Raw genomic sequence first — 14,968 nt, 5'->3', positions numbered from 1 at the left:
TCGTAACTCAAAAAAGGTCGTACCCAGTGCACAAGGCTCCCGCTTTACGCAGGGTCTGGGAGAGGTGAATGTCGGCTAGCCTTACCCCCATTTATGGAGAGGCTGCTCCCAAGTCTCGAACCCGAGACCTACCGCTCATGGACGAAGGCACTTGCCATCGCACCAAGTGCGACCTCTTTTTTATCGTAACTCAAACTCGAAAAATTATAATTTGTCGAATATCAAGTCGATGGGTCTGCATATATCGAATTCAGACTCAGATTAAGTTTGACCCGAACCAAATACAACACGATGATAAAACTACATTTTTCTTTTTATTACTAAGAGAATACAATTAAATATGAAAATGCTCAACCAATGGTTGGCACCAATAGAAAGGGAGAAAAAAACTACAACATATGTGACAGATGAGGAGAGGGAGGGAGAGGGATTAGATAAACGATAACATTACAAGGATACATATATATATAAGACTACAATCTAACCATCAACTTACAGTCGAATAAAAGAGAATTCTCGTTTAAATGCTCAGATGCTATCAATCTCCTGATCATACTCTTGAACAAAACACCAAATCAGGAAATGCCAAGCTATAATGCTCGCAGTTTCGACTGTGACCATCTCAACCCAATTTATGTTTCCTGCATTATCAGAAAATTTACAAATAATAAAGTCTCGACACTTCTAGTGAACAAGTTCAGTAGAGTTAAATCATATATCTATGGAAGTGGAAAGACTTGTGGATATTGCGAAAATATGGTTTTCTGGACAATAAGCACCCACCTGAATTAGAATCATGACCCTTCTGATTGCTCATCCAGCCCTTCGTTAAATTCACCAAAAATGTCTGGGCATTCATCCCATTGTCCCTGATTCCTTGTTTCCCAATAACCACCAACATAGCGGAATGATCCATCTTCACGTTCTCTCTCGAACCATCTGGGTTTCCACCCGTTTTCTTGTAGTTTCCTCGACTGTGCATTGAGAGTTTCAAGGATCATCACCAGCATTAATAGTAATAAAGTAATATTTCAGTTAAATCATATGCCATCTTCTCATAAACATATTTATTGCAAACTATAATACACTGAAAGTATTCCTAAAGATTTGTATATTTGAATGCATCAAATAATTTTCTGTATTTGCTCTTCAAATCTGCAAGGAACTGAGTAATACATTGTAAAAGCATAAGAAGAGTAAACGGGGCAAGAGTAAAGCCATGCTTTTTTCTCACGTTGCAACTGGGTGAAGTTGCTGAAGTCACTTGCAATGCAACCAACCAACATTGACCAAAGAGTATAGTAACTTCTTACATGTCAGCAATATTTTCTCCAACTGTCCAACATAAAAGTTGTTTCAATGACACAGTTGACTCTAATTTGGCAAGTGACTTGTCTCTAGTACGGATTATTCATCATTTGGTGTGATCATGGTATAAAATTTAACTTTGATCGCATTAGGTATAGGAGTGTAATAAATATTTCAAATTGGGAAGATCATAGAAAAACCATATAAAATGACCAAGGAAAACAATATGAATATCGGATTACCTTCTACATGTAAAACCTAGCACAAGTAAAAAGAAAATCAGCTGATGAGGCTGGCATGGGTGTCTGTGTGTGTGTGTGTCTCTGTGTGTGCGTGTGTGTGTGTGTGACCAAAAGATACGAAAAGAAACCAAAATACCATTCTTTGCCTTTTTTCCAATCGCTGTTTCTCTGCATTTGCCTTTTCGTACTCTCCATTCTCTAGATGCCGTTGGTCCGGCCTGAGCCTGGAATCGGTGGGTGGGAGCTTCTCCTTAATCATGATCAAATACCCAGGATCAGACAAAGCTATAAGAAACAATTTGATGTGCATAAGGGAAAAATGAAAATGCATATGAAACATTTGATGTATTACATCATGTATACCTGCAGTCCAGGTGTTAGCTCATTCAGTGTCATTGCGAATGATGTTAAGTTGTATCGTGTGACATTAGGAGGTTTACTACTTTTCCACAACAATGAAGCATCTGAAGGATTTAACTTGCGACTCCCATCACCATTAACATAATGCATGCTTTCATCCCACTTCCCAAATAATGTAGCAACCTTTTTCCCCGTGACATCTTCCACAAATCCATGGACCTATGTGGGTGTAGAGTATACAATTGCAATCAATCCAGCAGCACAATATCAGGCCGGTACACAGCAATGAGAATGATTCAACATTCTCTACAGCAGAGAACCATCATACTAGACACAAATAAGAAACACACCACTAACCTGGTGAGGATTTCGGTCAAGAATCGATTGCTCTTTGAACTTCAGTCTGCATGAATGCTGACGATTACCACGTATATGCATTGTACCATGGTGATCACAATATACTTTACCAAGAATTAGATTGTATATGCTTGTTGTGACCTATTACAAAACATAGAGATATTTAAGCACACTTGTAGCATACATAAAAAAAATGCAACATAGTAATGCACACCTTGGTGGTTATATTAGGCAAGAAAATGATTCTAACGAGCTGTCAATTTAGAGCAAAACGCAACATAGTAAAGCATACCTTGCTCCACTGGAAAAGTTCACCATCATCAAACTGCAAGCTAAGAACTCCAACGGGGTCAAGCTGAATTGATCGTCCCCAAAATTTTGTGTGGATATTGCTGTCAGCCCAGAACTTCCACCCTCTACCTTCACAATGACAGGCAATGAGTGTTGGATGGTGACTAACCTGTACCAAGTAAAATTTTATTGAAATATTTTGGATTGAGCGGGATAAATCAATAAAAATGTATACACATTAAACCACTGTAAGAATATCAAGTTCTTAAAAACATTTTCACATTTTTTGAGTTTTTTTTTTTCTTAATTTCTAGGATTATTAATAAACTTTCTAAGAGTTTAAATGACAATAGTTCGTTGCAAGTTGCATAATCATTTGACCAAAGGTTTAAACCCCTTTTCTTTCATACACCATTTACCTATTTTTCTCTCATCATAACTATTAACTGAAGATCCAGGCACTATAACTGCCCCTTCAAACGTGAGTGGCAATGCCATTTTCTTAAATTTCTTGGAGGAATCAAACCCAAGCCAATTTATCATACTTCTACTTTTCATTTCTCCCAGTTTCTGTAAAAGGGCACATTATTTAACGCTCACTTTATTGTCAAAAGATTTCTGTTGCGTTTTCTATTCTAAAATTGGGTAATCTCGTAAAGAGGTTATATGCTTGTCACAAGTTGATGCATATGTCACCCTCATTTTCACTTATCACACCTGTGCCCATTTATTTTACTTCCCTTACCTTTTCGGAGAAGAAGCGAATTCCTTCATCAGGATAGTCAGCTTCATAAGTTTCCCCTAACAAGGGATTGAATGGCTTGCAGTGCCGCCCTACAGATGACGCATATCCAGAAACCGCAAATGCAGCAACATTTAGAACCCTTTGGAGACTGTTTCCCTAATAAGATAAAGGACCAAAAACGAACAAAGTGAGATTCAACAAAAAAATAAATAAATAAATAAATTATAATTGAGGTGCTACAAAATGTTCTAGCGCACATTCCAGCCAAATAAAAACTCTATTACTATTCTAATGCAAGAAATTGACCGAATCAATGTTCCCAATGGTCTATTCTTCCTTCTATCCTCCTAAGACTTCTACTAGACATCAAATTTCAAACAAATTTATTCCACAAATATAACCACCAAAAGATTTATATTGTAAGACTAAAAACAAATAAAAAACGGTAACTGTATGGGCAGTCATCAATACAGACAATATCTACCATAAAGATGACATTAGGACTGCAATGTATAATAAGTAAAAAAGCCCACACTCACCAACCTTACCATTTTCCCATACTCATATGCTCGGTCCAAAAGATACGAGTACTCCAAATCCTCACAACACTTCTGAAGAGATGATATTGGCTCATTAAAGTACACAGGAAGGCATACTCGAGTGAGATCCTTTCCCACATTGTCTTTAATCATAGACCAAAGGCTGACCCCCTTCTCCTTCTCAACTGGAGTGGGAAGCTCTTTTCTCCTTTCAACGTGTGGGTAATTATAATCCTGAACTTCCTTCTCAGTTTGAGTCTCCTCACCATTATTAGTTTGACTTTGAGCTTCACTTTGCTTATTAGTGTTATTTACCACTCCTTTCATAGACCCACAAGTTATGCTAGGTTCAGTGAAATACTCTTTTGTGTCATGAAATGGCATTTCATCCTCATCTGACACTTCCTCAAGCTCTTGTTTCTCAATATCGTCAGATGATTCAGTTGTACTGCACTCTAAAAACCAAAATAGATGTTAACAAATCACGAAATTAAGTCCTAAAATTACCAGCCACCTTGAGTAAAATGAAGACAACAAGCTCAAACCTAACTATCCAAATTGGAAATCAGTCAACATTAATTACAGAATGTAGCACTATTTGTTCAAATAAAACTATCTGTTATACAGAATAGATTATCACTTGACCATAATTTTACATGCATTAACCCATGTGACCACTGCTAAACAATATTACATCATGCATGACAAGTTCTATTACAAACAGCTAGGGGCTGTGACATCATTTCTGCACACACCTCTTTTCTTTTCTAGCCATTGGATTGAAAAACCAAATGGAGAATCACGGGCCAGCACGACAAGTTCCATTACAAACAGCTAGATGCTGTGACATGATTTCTGCACACACCTCTTCTTGTTTTTCTTTTTTTTTCTTTACTAGCCATTGGATTGAAAAACTAAACGGAGAATCAAGGGCCACAATTAAGAGAGTATTGTTGGGTTTTTTCCAGCCCATGATTAGTTGTCCTAAGTCTATTGGGAATTAATAGTCTTAGAGGATTAAATTGTTTTCCCAATTGGAGTTGTTTACCCAATTGGGGTTAGTTTCTCAATTGGAGTAGGATTCATAACTAGATTCCCATTAGGATTAATAATCCTTATTGAAGAAGACCTTTATTATGTCTATATAAAGGGGCTATTGTACTAGTTTTGGGGAGGGAGCAAAACAATAAATTGTATACCACTCAAGGGATTTGAGTGAGAGAATATTGTAAAGTGTGTGCAAGAGAAAAGAAAAGAGATAGTGTATTTCTTGTTCTTGTTCTTTCAGGTTTTTCGTCAAGTCCTAGTTCTAGAGATTTGGCAAGATTATTGGTTGTACTCATTATTGATATAGTGAAATATTGTTGTTGCTGTCCCGTTGACGTAGGCACATATTGTTGAACCATGTAATTTCTTGGTGTTATTAATCTTGGTTATTTGTTTTTCGATTTCTGGAGTTTATTCTTGTTTTTCCCATTCTTAAACGTGATATTCTCAACAAGCATCTCATGGAGAGGATATATGCGTTTATGCATATATATCTTCTGCACAATGTGTACATCCTCAACGCAACTCTCATGTTGAAAAGAGGTCTGAAAAACTTTTATTAAGGAATGGATCTTCAATGGATTAGCTTAAAACAAAATGGAATGCATAGTTCAAGTCTAACACACGTCGCGAGTCAAAAGCTAACATCTCATGGAGAGCCTTACCATAGGTCTAAAGCAATCATTTGTACACTCAAGAATAACAACTTTCTTTGTTCGGAAAGTGTATTGTATTTAAAAGCAGAAAATGAAAGACAGTATTAGAAAGTGGATAGGTAGCATAAAATGTTTACCACTATATTTTCCCGGTCCCAAACTTGAAAACTCGTGCTTTGTCAATTGGTATTCACCGTCATGAATTCCAGAGGCTTCAGCTTCATAATTAGCTGCCTGCATATGAAAAAGTATTTGGCTTAATGATATTACATAACCAGTAATTATACCATAAAGGTGAGAGGGTAAGAACATAATAAACCATTTTAACAAACCATTTTATACTTTATCTGACAGGCATACAAAACACCAGAAAGAATAAAAATATTCTATGAATGGAAACATTAATACTCTAACAAATTGTTCAAAGCGGCAATTTCCAAAGGCTCAAAGAAAAGTACAGAATGGTAATGGTTTAATGCCCTCAGAACTTGTTACTTAGGAGCAGTTCATATAAAACATATGCTCCAGTAAATGAATCTTGCTTGCGTGTTATTGACATAGGTTAAGAATTAAAAAGTGGTTATAAACTCAGTAAGCATATCCCAGCGTGCTAATTTAATCCTTATAAGCGAATATTCGATGGTGTTCCCAAGTGTCCTGTACAAGGTGTTTTTAACCGTTAGATCTTGGTCATTATATCTTTGACAAAAATCTAACAGTTAAAAACCTCGGAATATATTAGAAAATCCCCCTTATAAATCCACATATTAATGTGATAATGTAGTAGCCCTTGTCAGATTGTTGATTAGGACTATACATTCAGACATGAATATATATATATATATATATATATATGTGTGTGTGTGTGTGCGTGTGTGTGTATATATATATATATTATATATATGTATATATATTACATATATGTATATTATATATATATATATATGTATATCTACACACACATATATATACATATATGTATGTATGTATGTATGTATGTATGTATGCACTAAGAAATGTGCAATTGATCTACCAAGATCAGCTTTGCTGCTGATTGGTGGGTCCCACACTGGGTCCATTTCAATCAACAAGTAGCCAATTGATGCTATATTTCTTCCAACCAGTTGTTGAGGACATGGATATATTATCAATGGGGTGTGACATTCACACATTCCATTTTACTTTTCACACACCCTTTTAATTTTCAGCCGTCGGATCGGATGAATTGAAGAAAATCAATGGATGGAAATTAACAAGGGGTGTGTAAGAAGTAAAATGGGGTGTGTGGATAGCACACCCCTTATCAATTATTGTACTGCTAGACACGATAAATGAGTGCATCCATGACAAGCACCTGTTCAATGAGAGTACAAAATTCAAAACCAAAGTGAAGATATTGAGTACAAAGATAATTAACGAATGTAGTCCTAAAACAAAATTCTATCTTAATTTTTGTATTTTTGACCATAGATCTAACAGTTAAAAGATCCGGAGTATCCAATACTCTGGAACACCGTAGAAACTACCATCCTAAAATGGTAGATCAATGATTTGGTTCCTTAGTTTCCGGATGGGACAAATTCTGACCAAAGTTTGAACATCCAACCAGGAGGAAGATTTTTCATTACGTCAAGGAAGTAGAAGAAGAACAGGACTAAAATTGCAGTTAGAGCTTTGAGAAAGTACGATTTGAAAAGAAACATGGCTGAGTAAAGTTTAAGCCTTCAATTAACAATGTGACAAACACATCCCTTCAAGATATCATGTGCAAGTACAAGCTTTCAATTAATATTCAAAAAGTGAGCCATGTAGTATTAAAAGTAGTTACCTCGAACTGCCTTAATGTGTCCAGTAAATTTGATCGTTCTTCACATATAACCTTAAGCCGTCCTTGTAATTGAGAGAACTCCGAGAGCATTATCTGCTCGCAGTCCTGTACAATGCTCTCACCGGTTCCCTCTTCAAGCAGGCGCTTTTTCAGTCTTTTGGTCGATATAGATAAATCAGTTGGTACAAGGGAGAGACTATCATTCAAGGATCTATGAGGAAATAGAGTCCGAATTGATACCAAAGCTTGTAGCCAAGCCGCCCGATCGCTCTTTGAATTAGTCCTTAAATGAAGGGTCTTTGTAGCAGTAAATATGTAAAATTTCCGATCGTCGGACTTGCTTTCTCGGAAGGATGAGATCTGCAAAACAAATTCAAACAAATCTTTTCAGATTACACATGAAATTCGAAGTATTAGCACTTAACATTCAACACAAACACAAATTTATAGTCACTTGGTAAACCAACTATAAAAAAATAAAAACAATTTCCTTGCTACAAAAGGAAAATGGAAAATCATCAATGCAGAAAACACACCTTCAATCTGCAAACCACATAAAAAACGATTCAAGCTTCTAAATTAATGACGTCAACAATACATCGAAAGCGAGATCATTCGATATCCATTCGGAAACCCAAATCAGAGATCTACCAGAAAAACCAAGGTTATAAAAACCTGGGTTTTGAGAAGGATTAAAACAAATCCACTTAATGCTCTCAAAGTCTTCCCACAGTGTAACCAAACCCATTGTTCAAACCGCCACTCTGCCATTAAAATATGAAAACTTGAAAGCAACCATTGACTTGGAAGTTGGAAACCAATCCCACGCCAAGTCAAAAGCAAACCAACAAAAAAATAATCAACAAAACCCAGAAAAATCACAGAATCTCATTTCCATTTTTCAGATCAAACACCTTCCCCACCGTCCGATCACTACCTTCTTTCCCTACTTCTTTAAAAAAAAAAAAAGTAAAATAAAACCCCAAGTCACGTCTACAAGTAAAGGAAAACTCACGCTTTGTTTTCTTCTCTATTTTTGGGACATGAAGCATTTAAAATTTGAGAAGGGGTAAAAATTGTAGATTGCATCCAACGAATAAAAACCCAGCAGTGATATGACCACAGGATAATACCGAGGTCTACAACGTAGCCTATCGCCCCCCATATCCACCTGCTGATGTGACCCACCCACACAAACACCCAGTTAAACTGTAAAAAATTGAAATTGAAAATCAAAACCCAGAAAAATCAGAGAAATCAAAATCCAGGATACGACGAACAATGCGGTGAACCGCCGGTCCATGTTTCTTGCAGATTCAGAATCTGACCCAAGAAAATTAAAAAATAATTAATCAGAAGGACCTGACAAATTGACAAAATAGAGAAAAAGGTATAATTTTTGAATCAAGTCCCTCCCCATATTAGAAAGCTTTGCTGAAATAGCGACAAAAATGGCTTGGCTTCGGCCTTCCGGATTGCAGCATTGCTGCTCTGCAATCTGACCCCAGAGGAGAAAAATGAGAAACGTACATTTACCTTGAGGTGGACGATTCCAACCGTTTTCGGGGGTTTGTTGCTCCGCCGGCTTCCGGTCTCGCTGTCCATCCGGGAAAGGCGGTGAGCGGAGATCTCGCCGATGAGTCGAACGTCGTCGTCGTTTGGGGTTAACAGGCTTAGCGTTTCGGGTCGTCGAATCTTGGAGTAGGAGAGGATGCCGTTTCGGAGAAGGAACCACCTGGATCTCCAACCCTTGCTGTAATTGGTCCACTTGTGGAGGACTCCGGCAACGGTGGCCTCAGATCCCGATGCTCGGCCGGCGGTATTAGAGTCAGATCCGACCTGCGCCGCGGCCAGACTCGCCGGGAGGCTCCGGGTCCGGGACAGCGAGATCTCCGGCGATTGGTCGCCGAGACCCGCGCTCTCGAGCGTGATGCAGCAGAGTGGGTGCATCTCTTTGACCCGCATTTTCGCGAACCGAACCGACAGGGCGTCGCGTTAGACGTAATGCGGAAAGAGATGACTGGAAGCAATAATCGAGTTAATTCCCCATTCTTTTTGCGTTGAAGAAGTAACTGCAACAGAAACGGAGACTGACTGATAAGAACAATGAATATATATATATATATATATATATATAGACACACATATATAATTACATGTATAGATGGCGGGTACCATCAATCAAAATCAAAATTAAATATGAGAAAGGAAAATGCAGGCATGCATATGTCGATCATCGTCGTTTTCAAAAGTGAAAGTATCTTCTGAGACTCGAAGTAGGAAGAGAGAGGCTTGTTCTTTCCCTCTCTCTAGACTTTATCTCTGGGTTGGAGACGAACCTGGGGAGACTGGAGAGCTCTGAAACTGATACGGATTCGGGGAGAAAGAGAGAGAGAGTTGAGGAAGTAGGGATTCTTATACGAGTAAACTTGACATAAGTTGTAAGTCTTATAAGTTTTATTGAACTTATAATATAAAGTCAGCACCTAAAATGGTAAAACATTCAAATTACCATCATCTATATATAAAGAGTGAAACATTCAAAATACCATAAATTGTCCTTTAAGAATTTCATAAATTACAATTGAACCAAAAGAAGCTAAAGTATTTAACCATATTTTGAATGAATTTAATATTTAAAATTATAGAAAACAAAAACAAAACCCATTATGTTAGTGGGTGGTTTCACGTTATTAATTCATTTCTTTTTCTTTAAATAAATTTTTAAAAATATGTAAATTAATTATCTAATATATATATATAGGCTTTTTATATTAGCACCCCACAAAATGTTGAATGCACCCCATATTAAAATTTAATATTAAATGACTTATTTACTCCACTATGCAATGACAATTTTGACCTTATTAGGTTTTAAAAAAAATAAAAATTTATAAATACACCTCAAATCACTTTTAACATATTATTTATTTTCTCAACTATCAAAACCCTCTCATCTTCCATTGTTGAATAAAACTCTAACCAATGAAACTACAAACATGTTGATTGAGAAAAATTGTTTTTGACAAATGGAATACAAAATCGATGTTTCTGAAGCTTTACGTGAGATAAGACTTCACATTTTTCATTGTTTTAGTGATTTCGATGACATCAATAATTATTTAATCTTGCGTTTGCTGCATTATTTAAACTTCTATATATTCATATTCATCTTTTAGGGTTCATATTAATCTTGCGAACCCAGTAACATGAGTCGTATTAGTGCTAGAGTCATATACTACTTTTACAAATTGACGATAGCCATTCTCCACATGAACTCCTACTCTCAATCTTTAGCCGTTTGATTGACGTACGTTTCTCATTGTGAGTTTTTCTTTCTTTTTTCTTCTTCTTTTCTTGTCACTTGGAGATGATCAGTGGAAAATGAGGAGAGACATGGCCTATATTTAAAGAAATCTGAGACCGATTCAGTTTTGATTTATTAATTAACTTCTACACCTGGATCATTAGCAGAGAGAGGGTCTTTATTTATTTTGTTCAAGACTAAGTCTAAAGACTTGTGAAATATATATAGAAGCATTCTTTGTTAGCAGTAACGAGAGAGTCTTTTTTTTTTTCTTTTTTTTTACTCGAAAAGACTCAGCACCACGGGTCATTTTTAAGGCTTTTTAGAAGTTGAATAAGATGATTTCAAACTATACTAAGATGATTTCAAATCATCCTTTTGAAATCATTCGGTAAACTAAACGTTCAGATGATTTGAAATATTTTGACAAATTAAACGTTCAAATGGTTAGATTCAATCCCTGAAAATTAAAAATGAGTGTTATAAGATTTGAGAAATGTGGGGTGTATGTACAAAATATAAGATGTATATTGAGAATGTGGGGTGTGGGGGTATTATGGGAAAGTATGTGGGGTGTATTTAGATAATTTTTAAGTGAAAAAGCAAATATGGGGTGTATTAAGTATGTGGGGTTTATTCAACAATTTGTGGGGTGTTAATATAATTAGCCTATATATAAAGGCCAATAGCCACATGCGTATGCGTGTGGCAAGAGGCTAGTAAGATAATATGAGAGAGATTAAATTCTTAAATTAAATAACGTATTACAAATAAAAAAATAGGCAAATTATTTAATATTTAATTAATAATTCAATTATCAATGTTCACAGTATTTGGTTTACAAAATTTGTAAACATAATTTGTAAACATAGGAGGGTGTAGTCAAATTAAGATTTGAAATGATTTTAAAAGACTTTAGAATCAGGATGTAGTCAATTAGAATGTTAAGAGAGGATTTTAAAAGATTTTGAAATCATGGTGTAATCAAAGTAGGATTTAACAGGATTTAAAATAAGGGAGTTTTAACAAAACACTCCCGATATTGTTCAATTTTAATGAAAAACCACATTTTTACCTTTAACTAGGACTATTAACTATACCTTTAAAAATGGTTTTTCGTTAAAAGAGAAGTTTTTTTGGACTTTTCGTAGTTTCTTTTAAAAAAATGCATCCAAATCCAAGGGTAGTCAATTATGATTTAAAATCCAACATGTAAATATGTAGATATTCAAAATGTCATAGATTTTGAAGGATTTCATTAAGTAAGAAATTTTGTAGGATTTGTGAGTGAATTTTACACATACAAAGACTATAAAGAATCCCACCTGCACCCCTAGGATTTCTTTTCAAGTTTATCTCTCAAATTGACTTTTCTATCTCTTGCATACAAACCTCACTACGTGCGTTCAAATCGCTCATCATTATCACTGTGTCATCTCATCATCTCCCCTTAACACAAAACCCCACAGCCAATTCCAATAACTGGCCAGGTCTCGAAGTTCTAGTTCAGGCTCTGTCTCAGGTCACGCATGTTTTTGTTATCCCTTTCTGCAATTCCATATTTATTTAACACAGCAACAAATGAATTTTCAATTAACCAAAGAGCAGTGTGAAAGGTATTACTCAAAATAGATAAATATGTAAACCACTACTATTGTGACAACGCCACATCTTCCTTCATAAACATCTCTAAGCCTACAAAAAGCTCACATACTTGGTACCTGGGAAAAGAGGATACCAAGCAGAGCATTTTTGGGACCTCAACATTTTTATGATATATCAATTTCATCAAACGTTGGAGTGAATAAACCAGAATTGCTTCCAAAATACACTCAACTATTGTTATATTCGAATCTTTACACACTGAATCAATGTTTTGATGTAAGTTAGAATTTTTACATAAGGTTCGATGATGTTTACAAGTTGGGTCGGAAAATAAAGAAAAATAAATGATTATCATGTTCATATTGGTTTGGTGATGTTTAGAAATCCTAAGAAATCCACGAGACAAGTTCATACAAATCTATAACATAAATCCATATAAATCTGTTGAAATCAATATAGAATGTAGACTCTATTAAAATCATTTGAAATATGTCACTTAAAAAAAGTCTATTAAAATCATGTGAAATCCAAATTGACTACACCCCCTAAATGATTTGTCACTAATATAAATGAGCACATTTATCAACGCTTAAGTAATAACTCAATCATTAATTTTCATGCTTTTTTAGTATACAAAATGGATATTGCTAGAAGACTAAATTTGTAGACAAAATTTGCAAACCAAATTATGTGTCACTAATAGGAAATAATCACGTTTATTAACTCTTAAATAATAATCTAATCATCAACTTATATGTCATTTAGTTTACAAATTTTGTATCCCTAGCCTTTTTGTCTACAAATTTGGTTTCCCTAGCATTATCTTTAGAAATTTGGTCTCCTAGTATTAACCTAAACTATAATAATGTTATCTTTCATGAATAATATTATTTTTATTAAAAATAGCATATGACTACACACTTTGTGTGTCTTTTATTTTTGTTTTTAAAATGTCACAAGTTGGTGAAGCTTAATAAAAAACAACAAAATTTGGTTTTGTGAATTACATTATTGCCCTTTATTTATTTATTTATTTATTTATTTTTTTTTTTGTGAATGGAACACTAAACAGTCTTTTCACTATCTTTTAGTTGACAAAGAGAGTTTTATTAATAAGTAGTTTAGATTATTTTAGAGTTAAACATAAAAATTAAATATAATTTCTCAGACTCTCAGTTCGTATTTTAATTTTTGTTTCTACTTCATTATAGGTTAATTGTTCTAACTAATATATGTTCTAGGTATTATATATATCATATACACTAATATGTATTTATTCTCGCATTCTATTAATAGAGATAAATATATGAGGATTTTGGAAGCCCTATCTGCATGCTGGAGAGGTATCATGGAAGCTCCATCCGCATGCTGGAGAGGTATCATGGAAGCCCATCCTATTCTGGAGCATGGTTCTCGGTGGTGAGTAGGGGACAGGTGCTTTATCCATATTTTGCATCTTTTTAGACCCCATGCAGGTTGTGACGTGGATTTGGTGTCCTCATTGATTATCACAAAGTCAGCCTTTTGGAACACTAATCCCATCAACCCTATATTCCTTCCTTGTGAGGCAGCTACGATTTTCTCCATTTTGTTAAAAGGAAGGTTCCCCCACCCCGCGGATAGTTTAGTGTGGCATTACAATTCAAAGAGGCTGTTTTCTGTTAAAACTGCCTATAATGTTGTTGTCTCTCTGCGTGATCTAGCTTCCCCAACAAATCAAAGCACTCTGGGAATTTCTACATGGAACAAAATCTGGAAAGCTTCTGTTCCATGTAAGGTGAAAATGTGTGCTTGGAAGGCTTGCCTCAACATCCTTCCCACTCGCTCGAATTTGGAGAAAAAAAGGATGGTGGTGGACAATATTTGCGTCTTGTGTAGTTCCTCTTTGGAGTCAGCGCTACATGTGTTCAATGCTTGTCCATTTGCCCGAGCGGTTTTCTTCTCCTCTAATATGAATTTGGGTCAGAGACCTGCAGTGTACTCTTCCAATTGGGATTGGTTTTTTACGTGTACTGCCTCTCTTTCTTCTACTCTTTTTAATTTATTCTTGATGTTTATTCATTCAATATGGGGCACTAGGAATGCCTTGTTATGAGATGGTAAGCTTGAGAATCCAGCCTTTGTGAGCTATTTGGCGAGTTTTCATCTAGATGCTTTCATTAAGGCCTAACCTGCATCCCAACATTGACCTCTGCACGCGGATTTCCGATGGTCTCCTCCTCCATCGAGAATGATTAAGATCAACGTGGATGGTGCCTTCTGTGCAACCACTAATACCCTGGGGGGGTATTAGCATGGTATTTCGCGACGAAGCTAGTATTTATGTTGGAGGTTTTGTTCACCGAGTGTCTCACGTCAATAACCCCCACACGGTTGAACTTCTTACTGCCCGAGAAGGACTCTGATTGGTTATGCAACGGAATTTCCAGAATATTCTCTTAGAAAGTGATGCTTTGCAGGTTGTTCAGGGAGTTAGGAGCTTGAAGATGGGGTCTTCCTTTATGGATTTGCTGGTTGATGACATTCAGGAGAGTTTGCATGGCTTTGTTTCCTCTAAAATTTGTCATATTCATCGTTCCGCCAATGGTGCAGCTTATAGATTAGCCAATTTGGCCTTATTTTCTTCTTATATTTTTTGTTGGTTTGAGGAACCTCTGGATTTGATCTAGAACACCCTCTTTGA

General features: G+C 35.8%; 1 protein-coding gene across 7 annotated transcripts; it reads right to left on the bottom strand.

Annotated features, from left to right (window-relative positions):
* Window positions 1–292: 292 nt before the first annotated feature.
* Window positions 293–9,869, bottom strand: LOC103421871 (oxysterol-binding protein-related protein 2A-like). Of its 7 annotated transcripts, none has more exons than XM_008359909.4 (12): window positions 9,713–9,869; window positions 8,904–9,445; window positions 7,374–7,733; window positions 5,683–5,779; window positions 3,852–4,297; window positions 3,304–3,459; window positions 2,560–2,727; window positions 2,268–2,408; window positions 1,914–2,129; window positions 1,687–1,800; window positions 784–974; window positions 293–641 (listed from the first exon to the last, which is right to left on the bottom strand). In XM_008359909.4, exons 2-11 carry the CDS (start codon window positions 9,336–9,338, stop codon window positions 795–797), a joined length of 2,313 nt encoding a protein of 770 aa, XP_008358131.1. In that variant the 5' UTR covers window positions 9,339–9,445; window positions 9,713–9,869; the 3' UTR covers window positions 293–641; window positions 784–794. The 7 variants fall into 7 exon arrangements, with proteins under 7 accessions (XP_008358131.1, XP_008358132.1, XP_070676602.1 ...); XM_008359910.4 differs by having other exon boundaries at window positions 8,910–9,445; XM_070820501.1 differs by having other exon boundaries at window positions 3,852–4,290; window positions 8,910–9,445.
* Between the last annotated feature and the right edge of the window lie 5,099 nt (window positions 9,870–14,968).

The sequence above is a fragment of the Malus domestica genome, chromosome 04 (genome assembly GCF_042453785.1).
Source record: "Malus domestica chromosome 04, GDT2T_hap1".
Taxonomy (NCBI): Eukaryota; Viridiplantae; Streptophyta; class Magnoliopsida; order Rosales; family Rosaceae; genus Malus; species Malus domestica.
This window is presented reverse-complemented; position numbering and strand designations above follow the sequence as displayed.